We start from the raw sequence: 12,396 nt of genomic DNA, 5'->3' as shown, positions 1-12,396 counted from the left end.
TAAACTGGACAGGTCCAGGCCGGCAGCGCCCCCTGCTGGCTCCTCAGGCTCCGTACAGGCTCGAGAAAGCAGACGTGTCCCTCACTGACAGTTTAGCTAGAACGATGGAGGCAGACAGCACCGGGGGCAACATGAGAGAAAAAGCAGAGGTGGAAATGGAAAACCCGTTTGAACCTTACATTGAATCCCTCCGTCAGCAACTGGAGGACCAAGACCCTGTTTTCCTGATAGGAGTCATCGTCGCTTTGGCGGTTGTTGTCATCACATGTGGTAAGAAGTTACCATGCTAACATTAGCTTAGCCGGCTAGGCCTGTGGCTTCTAGCTTAGCATAGTTAGCTACAAAGTGCCTGCCCGTTGGAAAGCAGTTTTGTTTTGTAAACAGGGCTTCAGCTCTGACATTTAATCACTGAGGTTTGATTTACAAAGGAAAGAGCGCTTTAAAGTCAGAAGCTGGATTAGCGAGCTAGGTAGCTAACCGCTAAGCTAAAGCAGCTGTCAGTTCCACAGCTTTTTCCACTGAAGTCATTCAAACTCAAAATGTGAAGTTTGATAATAGACAGTGATGGTTATTGTTAAGTTGAGGGTAAATCAGCGACAAACCTCCCTGCTCTCTCTTTACAGTGTTTCTGAAGTACTTTCTCACAAGTAAAACTGTCCGGAGCGCTGTGCTGCTGGTTGGACTGTGTGACTCCGGGAAAACGCTTCTCTTCAGCCGGGTGAGTTGATGCAACTAAACCTCAGTCGCCACGTTGCCTATCAAAGGACGCTGAACAGATGTGAGACTGATGCATGGTTAGCCCTCTTTGTAAATGTCTGTGCATTTCTCATGTCTTGGCAGCTGCTGTCAGGAAAGTTCAAGCGGACGCAGACCTCCATCACTGACAGCAGTGCTCCGTACAAAGCCAAAAACGACAGGGTGAGTCCTTTCACCGCGAGCATGCTTTACATTTACATTTACACGGACTCATTTGGCGGACGATTTCATCCAGAGAGGCTTACAAGTGAGGGACAACACAAGGTTTTACAGTTGTGCCCTCTTTCTCGTGTATTCAGGGGAGCACCTGGACTCTGATCGACCTGCCGGGACATGACAGTCTTCGCCCTCAGTACCTGGAGAAGTTCAAGTCTGCTGCCAGGTGAGGACAGGACAGCCCGTCTGAGTCACAGATGTACATTACCTGTTTACTAGTGAGATAAAGTCACAGATAGGTTTTTATTATGGCAGGAACAAACTTTTATTTTCATTATTAATGAATCTACTTATTTATAGTTATTAAATCTGTGATAGTTCAGAAAACAGTGAAAAATGTCCACCAGTCTGCTGGATCCCACAGTGTCAGAGTAACAGTCCAAAACTCAGTGATATTTGATGTAAAACAAGGAAACGCAGCATAGAGAAGCTGGAACCATCATGGCATTTTTGCTTAAAAATGAAGATAAATCAGTTTTAGCTAGCTGCTGATTCTGTCTCTGTTGTTTAACTGTTGCAGCTGTATTATACATCTTTATCTTGTCACTCATCTCTTCAGAGCGATCGTGTTTGTAGTGGACAGCGCTATCTTCCAGAAGGAAGTGAGAGACGTGGCAGAGTTCCTGTACGTCCTGTTGACAGACTCTGTGATCTCCAGAAATGCTCCAGCTCTCCTGGTGGCATGCAACAAACAAGGTGGAAAAGCTCTCTGACCCTTAAAATAACATACATTTCAGTCACATCACCCTTTGCCAAAAGCTTATTTGCTTATTATTTACGGATATCTTTGTTCTGTAGATATCACCATGGCAAAATCAGCTAAACTGATTCAGCAGCAGCTGGAAAAGGAACTGTAAGTAAAATCCACTCTTTTATTTGTTATCTGCTTCATAAAAAATACTTCCCAGAATACCTGGAGTTAACAGTGATCATTGAGATTGATTGGACAGTGAGCAAATGAAGATGCCTCAACGCTCACATCTCATTTTCACACAGGAACACCTTGCGAGTGACTCGCTCAGCAGCTCTCAGCTCTCAGGATGGCTCTGTGGGCGGCAATCTGTATCTGGGAAAGAAAGGAAAGGACTTCGAGTTCAGCCAGCTGCCCGTGAAGGTGGAGTTCCTGGAGTGCAGCGCCCGTGGCAGCAAGGGTGAGGAGGGGGACGCAGACATTCAGAGCCTGGAGAAGAGCCTGGCTAAACTGTAAAATGAGCAACTTGACATCTTCAGAGGGCGCGGACCTCAGATCAGATCACCTCAACACCTGCCGTCACCTCAGTAATCAAAGGAGGGAGGACAAATGCATCTCAGTGTGGGATCTGTTTGGCAGGAGTGACCAGTCAAACGTGATCCTGTCTGTGCTGATGGTAAATGTAAATGATAATATGAATTTAAAAGGTGGAAAAATGTTTGAGACATACTGAGCAAAAAGACTGTGAAAGCCTGTAGCTGTTTCAGGTTGCTCTGCAGTGCTGAGAAATGATCATGTGCTTCTTCACTGTCAGTCTTACTGTGAACATCCTTAAACAGCTTTGTTTGGCTTGATTAGAAAATCTATAGCTTGAAGAACATTTGTTGTTTATAATTTCAATTTAAAGAAAAAGTATTATCGGTTATTTCACCATGTTTATCTTAAGTGTCTCAGCTAGTCTGCCCTGTGGAAACAGAGAGGTGCGAATTGCATTTATTCATTAGCTTGGACAGTCAGCCTTGTGCCTTTTTTCTCTGGTATTCTTATAGAAAAAGTGTTGTGCTTGTCTGCAGAAGAAAGATGGTTTACTTGTGTGGAAGTATAGTGTGAATACAGTCCATTTGCAAAGAATGTATGAATTTCTTATCAAGAACGAAATGTTGTGTTTATAGCTGTCTGGCTTGTTTAAAGAAAAGAAAACTGACAATATCAAGTTTTTGATGCCTCATCTTAATTGTGTTTTAACATACATGGGCGTTAGCAGGGTGTCAGCTCACAAGATGCTGCCTTACATTCATTTAAAAACTACACCACTGTTCCCCAGAGGCCAAAGTCATGGGACAGATCACAGGACCCCAAGCTGTTAAAAAGTGCAGCTGTGTAGTCTGTAATAAACTGTTTTTGAATGTGTTTGGAAACAGCTTTTAGTTTACTCCCTTCTTCACTTTCTGTCTGGCACCTGGTTTGGATTGAGATTTGTTTTGGGTTTTTTTTAATAACTCTATAAAAACACAGCAGACTCTGTTAGACATGAGATGCAGATTTCTTTTTGTCTCATGTGGTAGTTTCACAGACCACAAGCATGCACAATGTTTAGAAAAATATAATGAACCCAGTGTCAGACTACAAAATATATTTCAAAGGATGAAACATTTTTATAGGACCACACACACACTAAACCCCCATTAAGCAAAATCCAATGAGTGGAGCTTTCATTAAATGAGACCTGAAAAACACTGTTTGTTAAACACTGAGGTTTGATTGCTGCTGTAAAGATCTACCTTATAATACTGGTGCTGCAGTGTTCAGTCCAGACAAGAACACCAGTTATATCTGGTTCTTCTATCAGGTCAGACTTAAAGAGAGGTGAGACAGATCCTAGGAAGCCTCACACCAGACCAGATGCCCAGGGCCCGTACTCAAAAAGAAACATCCTATCTCACCACTGGGAATCTTAATAAATGGCACAAAAATGTCCTTGCTAAAAGTTTATAAATATATTAGATATTTTCTAGACAGCTTTATTCATTGATTTATTGCAGGTAATGATTATTAAATGTATACTTAATGAAGTGTTGAACAAACTGGGGACTAAAAGGTGCATTTTTGGTTTGATGAATAATTCTTACAGACAGCTGAGATATTCCACACATCTCCATGGTTAACAGTAGTGAAGAGCCAGCTAATTGGATCCTTGGTAACTTGGCTGCCGTCAACATGCACTTTTAAAGGCTCATTATTGCTCTATGTTTCCAAAACTCTGACCTGACAAGGCTCATTACTTGCAGCAGCTGAATAAGTTCGTCTTAACGCTAAAAGTTCAGCAAAATGGGTGGGGGGTGGGGTTTCTGCAGACCCCTGCATCACCTGAAGTGACAACAAACACCCCTCACTCTCCTAATTCAGCCAATTAAGAGCTACCAGGGCCCCAGAAATAAAAAAAAGGATGCTGCCAGATCAAACAGCAACAAACACAGGATTATATTAGAAGAATTTCAAAAAAACATTCAAACTAAAAATAAAACGAGTGAATCACTCTACAGGTGAGACAGAGGGTACACAGTCAGACTGCAGCTCTGATCTGCCACTACCACACACTGTTCTCCTTTCAGCACAGCAGGACACAGCCAGTTCACCTTGTCCCCATGACTGATGCTCAGTTTGGGTCCAGACTTGTCCTCCATCACGTCCTCTGCATCTGCTGCTGCTGCTGCTGCAGCTGCTGCTGCGTCATCCTCCACCTCAGCTGCTTCTTGCTCTGCTTCAGCCTTTGATGGGGTCTTTGCTTTGTCTCGGGATTGTTCTTTCCTCTTTGTCTTGCTCTTACCCTTCCTGCGTTGGGCAGCCGTCGCTTTAGTTTTGGCTTTGCCCTCAGGAGCCACCACTGGGTGCGTACCAAGGTCCCACAGGGCGACCTGGCCATCATTTCCCCCGGTGACAAGCCAGTACGGGTGGGAGAGAAAACTAACAAAGTGGGCTTGTGAGGCTCCCTGACTGTGGGCTTTGACGGCTCCCTGCTGCTCCAGTTTAGAGCCGCTGCCGATCCGCATCACATGGACACGCCCGTCCTCCGCTGCACAAGCCAAAACGTTCCCACAACTCGCCACAGAAACACAGTGAGCCAGCGGTGGGTTGAAAAGCTGGCCAGGACGCTGCTGGTGGTCGTCTTCTTCCTCTGCTACATCCTGGAGGTTCAGCGTCCAAAGGGGGCGAGTCTTCTGCAGACCCCACAGCATCACCTGAGGCAACAAAAGGTAAAAATAATTAGAAGATCAATATCATCAAATGTAGTCTTGGTGCAGAAGTGGATGAAATGTAATACAGAGAGACTCTTGGATATCTCCTCTGACCTGCATGTCCAGTCCAGCAGACACAAGGTTGTTGGGTCTGTGAGGCCTGAAAGCCACAGAGGAGCAGATATTAGTGTGTCTGCGAAGAGTCCTACACACTTTTCCCCCAGGAAGCTCCAGCACCCGCACAGCCCCAGAGTCATCGGCCACCGCCAGGGCTGAACCTGTCTCGTTCAGTGCTAAAGCATTGATCTCCTCCTCCCCTGCGCCCTGGAACTCCTCCACGGGGCCCTTCAGGTTCCTGGGGGTCGAGTACGCTCACCGTGTCTCCATGCGACACGTACAGCTGGCCTGGAACTGCAGGTGAAAACACAACACTGGTGCTGTCCTCTTCACCGGGGAGGGTGAGTCTGCCTAGGATGGTCCCTTCTTGGCTCCAAACGGTCACCTCTCCACCCTCAGAGCCTGAAGCGAGGAGACCCTCAGGGCCCACGGAGGCTCCAACACACAGGATGGATGAGGAGTGGCCCTCAGACCACTGCCTGGCCATGGTGACCCTACAAAATGTTAGTTAACAATAAGATTAACATAAGATAAGATTAACATGGCTGATGGTAACAATGCACACACAAGACTTGTCATGGCCCCAACAGAGTCCTCATCTCATCATCATGGAATCAGCCTGGGATCACAGGAAGAGACAGAAGGAGCTCTCCAAGATGTTTGGAAGAAGAACTGGTGCTGTTTTTTTCTGTTTAGTGCACTTTGTATTAAGTTAATTTTAAATAATTAATAATTAATTTTATAATTAAAAACTGCTCATGACATTATATTTGTAACTAAAAGTTTTGCTCAGAGCTGTTTACTGAGTATATTTGGGTTTATGACACCTGGTTGAACAAAATAACTAACCTTAATATATAAACTTGCGGTTTATATATTAAGGCGATTAACTTGATAAACGTGATAGATTAAAATTGTATTTAATGTCAATATTTACTGGTCTCTTAGCTTTCTATGATGCATACATCTGGGTGTTTGGACTGTTGGTCGGACAAAACAAAACGCCATGTTTCACGGTTTTCTGATATTAATCGAGAAAGTGATCGGCAGAAGCTCTATACCTATGTATGTGCTTATATCCTTTTCAGAATCAGATCAAACAGCGAGAAAACAGTTGTGCTCAAACCAAACAGCCTGAGCTCTGGCTCTGCTAACTCGTTAGCCTAAAAGCTAATAAGCAACTTCATGTTCAGCTGAATGCCTGGCTGCGATGACTAACACGTTGCTGTCAATGTTCACATTAAACATAATTTAGAGCAGTGTTGTGACATTATTAATAACATAGGGACCGCAGAATTACTCTACCTTAGCGAGAGCAACCAGAACTTCACCGAGCTGCCATGTGGAGCTGAGTCGCCGTTTGATTATATCATAACTGTTGGACTTTAACTTTGCCCTGAGTACAGCCTATCAGGCGTTATTATAGTCAGTCTTATATTCGCAATCTTAATTCTTTCGCCAAGAACGGCTGATTTTAATACTAACTCTTTTGATACAAACTTGATTGCCATTATAATGTGTACAAGTAAGTATTTAACTGATTATGGTTGTTGTTTTTATGTACAGAGTTGGAACGAAACTCTGCCTACAAGGCAAAGTACGGGGAATACATACGTAGACAGAACTAAACTGTGTTTTACTCTTTAAAACATGTACATGTTTAATTTACTATCATAAAAGCATGTATATAAAAATAACAATGAATAATAAAAATGATTTGAAATTACAAAAACTGGATTTTGACATATTGTCTTGAAAAATGACCCACAACTATTAGTAAATAATCAAAATAGTTGCTTTTCAAGAGAGTAGGTAATCTAACAGTTCATTGAGGAGGTCTCCCCAATGAGTTGACCTAAGAAGACAAAAGTGTCATGCTGGAGGAGGATTTTCCACAACCTGGCAACCTAAAATGAACATAATGAGCCAAATAACTGATCTATAAAGAATGAGTTAGTTACTTTTAGCCTTTGATTACAGCTCATAAACCTCTTATATATGGTGCCATAAAATGTAATGTACAGTATACCCAATGAATACAATATATAGGATAGGCTATACGACCAAAACAAATTTGTTAATACAAGATAGCTGCAGCAGTAAGGTGCTTTACACTGAGATAAAAGCACATTCTGCAGAAAATGAAAAGGTAAACCACAGACGACACAGAGGAGGCAGGTCATTGAATCATTGTTCAGCGTGTTGCCCATTCGGCCTTCATTTCCACAATGGCTGCTCTCCGCTGATTCATCCAAAGCTGTAGATCTGATGAGTGCGGTCCATTTCTGGGTCAGTGAACAAAATGCCACGCCATACTGCTGCACTGAATAGGGAACTGAGAGGAGAGGCCATAGCTTTCAGACCCTCACCCAAAAACACACGCACACTAACTACACACACACATTACACTGTCAACCCAACACTCAAGTGCTGACACACACAGTACATCCCAACAAAACAGCAGCAGTTCTCAAAGAGCATCGTGAATGTAAGTAACCTGCAGCTATTTACATTTTTCTGGTCATTACATGTGGTGAGATACAATCTGCTCTTAATGATGCTGTTATAGTGACAAGTTCCTTTTTTGAAACAGACAAGTATGTGCTGATGAAATGTGATGCTTAAGTTGCTAAAACATATGAGTGTAAATTTGTGTATGTGTGGTTTTAAAACCACGCTCAGTTACACAACTCCTCCCAGATGTGTTTTTAAATTTATCCTTTACAACAAGCTTGTTACAGATAGCGTCTGATGTATGAGGTAAGAGCCATCTTTTTTCATATTTAGGCAGTTATGCTTAAATTTAAATGTATTTGAAGCTTTAATCGCCTTGAACATGTAAAGCAACAATGAAGAAGCACAAGATATTTCTTTATATTATCCTAATGAATCTGATGTTTAACAGCTTGAACAGAGGCACCAGTACCAGGCAGAAGAAGTGCACTAACACTGCTGCAATGGTTGAGGTGGCAAACAGAATTCACATTAGTAACAGATGATTTAGCTTCATCTGAAGCTGGAATCTTTCCAGAGATTGTTCAGTGAGATAAAGGATTTTGTCCCTCATTGCTTGGGAAGAGATCTCGTAATGGCCAGTATGAACAGGAGGAATACTTACAGCAAACAAAACCTATTTGAGTTTACAGTTGAACACCTTGTTATTGTTTTGAGATGGATGGGCTTGAAAAACTATGAACTTGTCCTTTAATGTCCTTTCCAGAGAAGCTGCCTCTGGTCCTGATTGTTCTCTTCAGAGGATTTGGAGCTTCACAGAAATAGTCACACACCAGAGAAGATGAGGTCGCCCTATTTCCCAGCAAGGTCGGTGCTTTTCCATAAGGAGCCGAATGGAGTGACGTACAGAGTCCCGGCACTGCTCTACCTGTCCCACTCCAGGTCCTTCCTGGCCTTCTGCGAGGAGAGACTCAGCCCGTCTGACTCTCAGGCTCACCTGCTGGTCATGAGGAAAGGCACTTTCTACAGAAACTATGTAGAGGTCAGTGGTGAAGTCTGTACTGCCCTACACACAGAGCAGGTCAATTAGAGCAACTACCCTTTTTAATGGCTCATACTTGAAGAAAGATTATTTAACTTACAAAGATTATTGGATTGCATTAGACTGTTCCTTTCTAATCTCTGTTCCTTCTTCCTCGTGCTGCTCCAGTGGGAGGACATGCGTGTCCTTGGCACTGCCTTCCTGATGGGCCACCGGTCCATGAACCCGTGTCCGGTTTACGATGAGTTCACAGGCACTCTCTTCTTGTTCTTCATCGCTGTTCTGGGCCACACCTCAGAGTCCTATCAGCTGGTGACCGGCAAGAACGTGACCCGACTCTGCTACATCTGCAGCACCGACGACGGAGACACCTGGACTGCTGTCACTGACCTCACCAAGAGAGTCATAGGGGACACTATCAAAGGTCAGAGAAAGGGGCGTCCGTAAAGGGAAAATCCAACATAAAACAGACTCCCACTGTGTTTTTCTGACTATTCATTCTGAGTTTTCTGGACCCTGTGTAGGCCATAATTTGAGTGAGTCCTGTAAATATGGCAATACCCACTTATACTTAGACTTGACACCCCATGCCTCCTATATAGGACCTCCATATTGAAAAAGACACAAAGTAATGACAAATGTCAGTCGCAGTCACAGTTGTGTCATTTGTAGTCTTTTTTGTTGTTTCTGTGTGGTGTTTTTGTGTCTCTTTCTCTGCCTGACCTCTTACGCACCTGGGCCTATGCCCAGCAGGACTGCTTGGTAATCCGTCCATGGGAGCTCACAAGATGGAAATAAACAATTTGAAAAAGATCTCTTCACTTAAACGGCTTCCAAATAAATAATACATGTGTAACCTGTGACAAGTGCAGATGTGGCTGCATATTAAACAAAGTGAAAGTCGGGAACCACTAGAATAAATCATCACCACAGTCTTTCTTCAGTCTCTGCTGTTGAAATTAAACATAAATTTATTCACTTTAACAAATCAAAACTGAGTTGTGCAGGATTATAACATGATATCTATTTTAAAAATGTATTTCTACACATTTGTATTTAGGCTAACTTTTCTATTATTATCTGTATTGTGCTGTGTTCCCCCTCCCCCACCTTCTCTCTCTTTCCTAACCCAACCGGTCGATGCAGATTAGATGGCCCCCGCTGAGCCTGGTTCTGCTCCAGGTTTCTGCCTCTTAAAAGGAAGTTTTTTCTTGCCACTGTCACCTAGTTCTTGCTCATGGTGGAAAGCTGTTGGGCCGCTCTCTGTAAATATAATAATATGAAGAGTACAGCCTAGACCTGCCCTATGTGAAAGATGTCTTGAGATAACTTCTGTTGTGATTTGCCGCTATATAAATAAAACTTGACTTGACTTGGGGTACCTGCCTCCTTTGTCATGATGTCATGACTAAACCCCTAAAGATGTGTCATGTATTCACTCCTTAAACTGTAGTTCTTCTGTTTACTTTATCAGTAACAACATCTGCTTCTCACCTTTTCTCCCTCGCAGAATGGGCTACCTTCGCTCTCGGCCCGGGCCACGGTATCCAGCTGAAGTCAGGCCGCCTGCTCATTCCCGCCTACGCCTACCACATCGAGTGCAAGGAGTGCTTCGGCCATCTCTGCCAGACCGCTCCTCACGCCTTCTGCTTTCACAGCGACACCCACGGGAGAACCTGGCGTTTCGGGGAGGCGGTGCCGGGCCCGGAGAGCGTGGAGTGTCAGATGGTGTCCGTGGATGAGGAGGACGGGACTAACGTGTTGTACTGTAACGCCCGCAGCCCTCTGGGCTACAGGGTGCAGGCCCTCAGTCTGGACGATGGAGCTGTGTTTCAGGAGGGACAGCTGGTGCAGCGGCTGGTGGAGCCGCGAAACGGTTGTCATGGTAGCACTGTTGGATTTCCGGCCCCGCTGCATCTACGTCAAAGTCTTAACAATCACTCACACCAACCTAAACGCCGCTCCAGACACTGGACGTCCTGCAGCACCCACTCAAATCGCTCCACCTCTCCCTCTCCCACCGGCCCTTTGTCACCCAATCACAGAGCCCCTCCTGATTTCCTCACCCCCACCTGGGTGGTATACTCCCACCCGACATGGACCACCGCGCGCAAGGACCTGGGCGTGTTCCTCAGCCTATTTCCCCGTGACCCGGACAGCTGGCGCGGGCCCTGGGTGATCTACGAGGGCCCCAGCGCCTACTCTGACCTGGCCTACCTGGAGCTGCCTCCCTCGCCCGGAGCACCACCCGCCGTGGCCTTCGCCTGCCTGTTCGAGTGCGGCACCAAAACGGCCTACGATGAAATCTGCTTTAGCATCTTCACTCTCTACGAGCTTATCGATAATCTGCCTCGGGATATGCAGCTGGGTGATGAATATAAAAGACAGGAGAATCAAGTCTCCGGGACAGGGCGGAGCTGTAGACATGATGCTCAGGGGACACCAGTTTTCCAACAGGTGCCTCATGTGAAGAAGAGGAGGAAGAAGAGCAAGTTGACTGAGCTGTGCTCTGTGTCTTAAAAGCTTGTAAAACAGAAAGTTTCTTCCAATAACTGCTTTCTATATACAGTGAATTCACCATACATTACAGAATATTACACACACTATTTACAAGAGTGATTGTTGTTATGAGTAATGTAGTTTTTATAGTGTTACTCAGTTGTTGGTCATTTGTCAGTTGTGTTTTTGTAGAAGTGTCATTAAAGTCTTCCTAACCCTTCTTTTCCTTTTCTCCATTTATTGTGACTATATTGTGATTAATGATGATTAAAGCTGAAATCATTAGAAAATTAATAGATTTATTAACATCCATTCTGAACCAACCAGTTCCTCCAGTGTGAAGATTTGCCGCTTGTAAGCCAATTATCTTTGAGTTTTGGACTCTTGGTCTGACAAAACAAAACTTTTTGACGCACGACTTTAGACCCTGAGGAACTGCGATGTAATAATCATTAAATGCAGCTCTAATGATGATTCGAAAAGGAGCCAAACAAAGCAATTTAAAAAGAAAACAAGAAGCTGGAGCGCATTTCAGATGCAGAATTATTCCTCTGATTCAAAGACAGGTGCTGATTTGCAAAACATGGAGGAACATCCAGCATGTTTCTGAAATATAAGACAGCCGTCTGCTTTGTCAGCCATTTTAAGAATCCCAGAGCTCCCTCTCCAGTTTCCTCTTCCTCCCTCGTCATCAGTTATCAAGCCAAAGCGTGAACAAGGACAATGATAGCCGACAAAACAATCTCACTGCAAGATCCATTTGTACTAATTTTATGACAAGATTGTTGTTTTGTCAGCTCCTGTTTTCGAGGTCAAGTACGAATGAGAATTACGTCTCTCCACTCTCCTGTAGTGTCATCAAAAAGAAAAAAAGCTTGTTATCAACCAAACACACACTAAGAGCAGAGCAGAATGAAACCCTCGTCTTAACTTTATCTTGGTTTCAGATCCATGAAGAATTTAAGAACTAATTTTACAATGTAGAGATTGAGAAAGCAGCAGTATTTTCTGTGCAGATGTCTCATGATGAACTTACTTTTCTAGCTGTCCTCTTCATGTTGCACAACTTGACTATTGAGAATAATCTTACGCCTTAAACAGTGTGCGTTCTGTGCTTTAACAACTCCAAATTGCCAGGACATGTTTCATTTGGCTCAGTGAAACACTCTATGGATCAGGCGAGGCTGCAACTCATCAAGTTCACATATTAATCACACCTGCTTCATGAGCAGCAGCTCTAATGGGATAATCGTTCCCAAACTAATCACTTCTTCCTGTGAGGGTGCTGAAACGTTTAGTGGCTGACAGCTTAAGTGAGTTGCATGAGAGCGTACGAAGAACAGAACCAGATAAAGCGGAGCGGTTTGTTTAGTCAAGAGGGGAAA

At 44.0% G+C, this 12,396-nt stretch overlaps 3 protein-coding genes across 4 annotated transcripts; 2 read left to right on the top strand and 1 right to left on the bottom strand.

The window, feature by feature from the left end:
• Positions 1–56: 56 nt before the first annotated feature.
• Positions 57–2,876, top strand: srprb (SRP receptor subunit beta). Its single transcript, XM_018702128.2, has 7 exons — positions 57–270; positions 624–718; positions 841–918; positions 1,056–1,138; positions 1,532–1,668; positions 1,771–1,825; positions 1,969–2,876. The coding sequence occupies exons 1-7, from the start codon at positions 105–107 to the stop codon at positions 2,177–2,179; spliced, it is 825 nt and encodes a 274-aa protein (XP_018557644.1). The 5' UTR covers positions 57–104; the 3' UTR covers positions 2,180–2,876.
• An 807-nt stretch (positions 2,877–3,683) lies between these two features.
• Positions 3,684–6,415, bottom strand: wdr53 (WD repeat domain 53). The gene is given in 4 exon segments (XM_018702121.2): positions 3,684–4,902; positions 5,014–5,259; positions 5,261–5,510; positions 6,322–6,415. Coding segments are annotated over 3 exon segments (1,191 nt in total). The 5' UTR covers positions 5,504–5,510; positions 6,322–6,415; the 3' UTR covers positions 3,684–4,200.
• Positions 6,416–6,513: 98 nt separating this feature from the next.
• neu4 (sialidase 4) lies at positions 6,514–11,231 on the top strand. 2 transcript variants are annotated; one of them, XM_051065366.1, is made up of 4 exons: positions 6,514–7,504; positions 8,237–8,512; positions 8,681–8,936; positions 10,023–11,231. In XM_051065366.1, exons 2-4 carry the CDS (start codon positions 8,312–8,314, stop codon positions 11,030–11,032), a joined length of 1,467 nt encoding a protein of 488 aa, XP_050921323.1. In that variant the 5' UTR covers positions 6,514–7,504; positions 8,237–8,311; the 3' UTR covers positions 11,033–11,231. The 2 variants fall into 2 exon arrangements, with proteins under 2 accessions (XP_050921323.1, XP_018557645.1); XM_018702129.2 differs by lacking the exon at positions 6,514–7,504 and having other exon boundaries at positions 8,157–8,512.
• The last annotated feature ends 1,165 nt before the right edge of the window (positions 11,232–12,396 follow it).

Source organism: Lates calcarifer, linkage group LG21 (assembly GCF_001640805.2).
Source record: "Lates calcarifer isolate ASB-BC8 linkage group LG21, TLL_Latcal_v3, whole genome shotgun sequence".
NCBI classification, from domain to species: Eukaryota; Metazoa; Chordata; class Actinopteri; family Centropomidae; genus Lates; species Lates calcarifer.
The sequence above is the reverse complement of the archived record's forward strand: the minus strand, read 5'-3'. Positions and strand labels throughout refer to the sequence as shown.

Bases quoted from the DNA above. Each gene is read 5' to 3' on its own strand.
- srprb (XM_018702128.2), top strand. From the start codon at position 105: ATGGAGGCAGACAGCACCGGGGGCAACATGAGAGAAAAAGCAGAGGTG. The intron at 271-623 runs GTAAGAAGTTAC...CTCTCTTTACAG, and splicing joins GGTTGTTGTCATCACATGTG to TGTTTCTGAAGTACTTTCTC. The intron at 919-1,055 runs GTGAGTCCTTTC...TCGTGTATTCAG, and splicing joins ACAAAGCCAAAAACGACAGG to GGGAGCACCTGGACTCTGAT.
- neu4 (XM_051065366.1), top strand. From the start codon at position 8,312: ATGAGGTCGCCCTATTTCCCAGCAAGGTCGGTGCTTTTCCATAAGGAG. The intron at 8,513-8,680 runs GTCAGTGGTGAA...GTGCTGCTCCAG, and splicing joins TCTACAGAAACTATGTAGAG to TGGGAGGACATGCGTGTCCT. The intron at 8,937-10,022 runs GTCAGAGAAAGG...TCTCCCTCGCAG, and splicing joins CATAGGGGACACTATCAAAG to AATGGGCTACCTTCGCTCTC.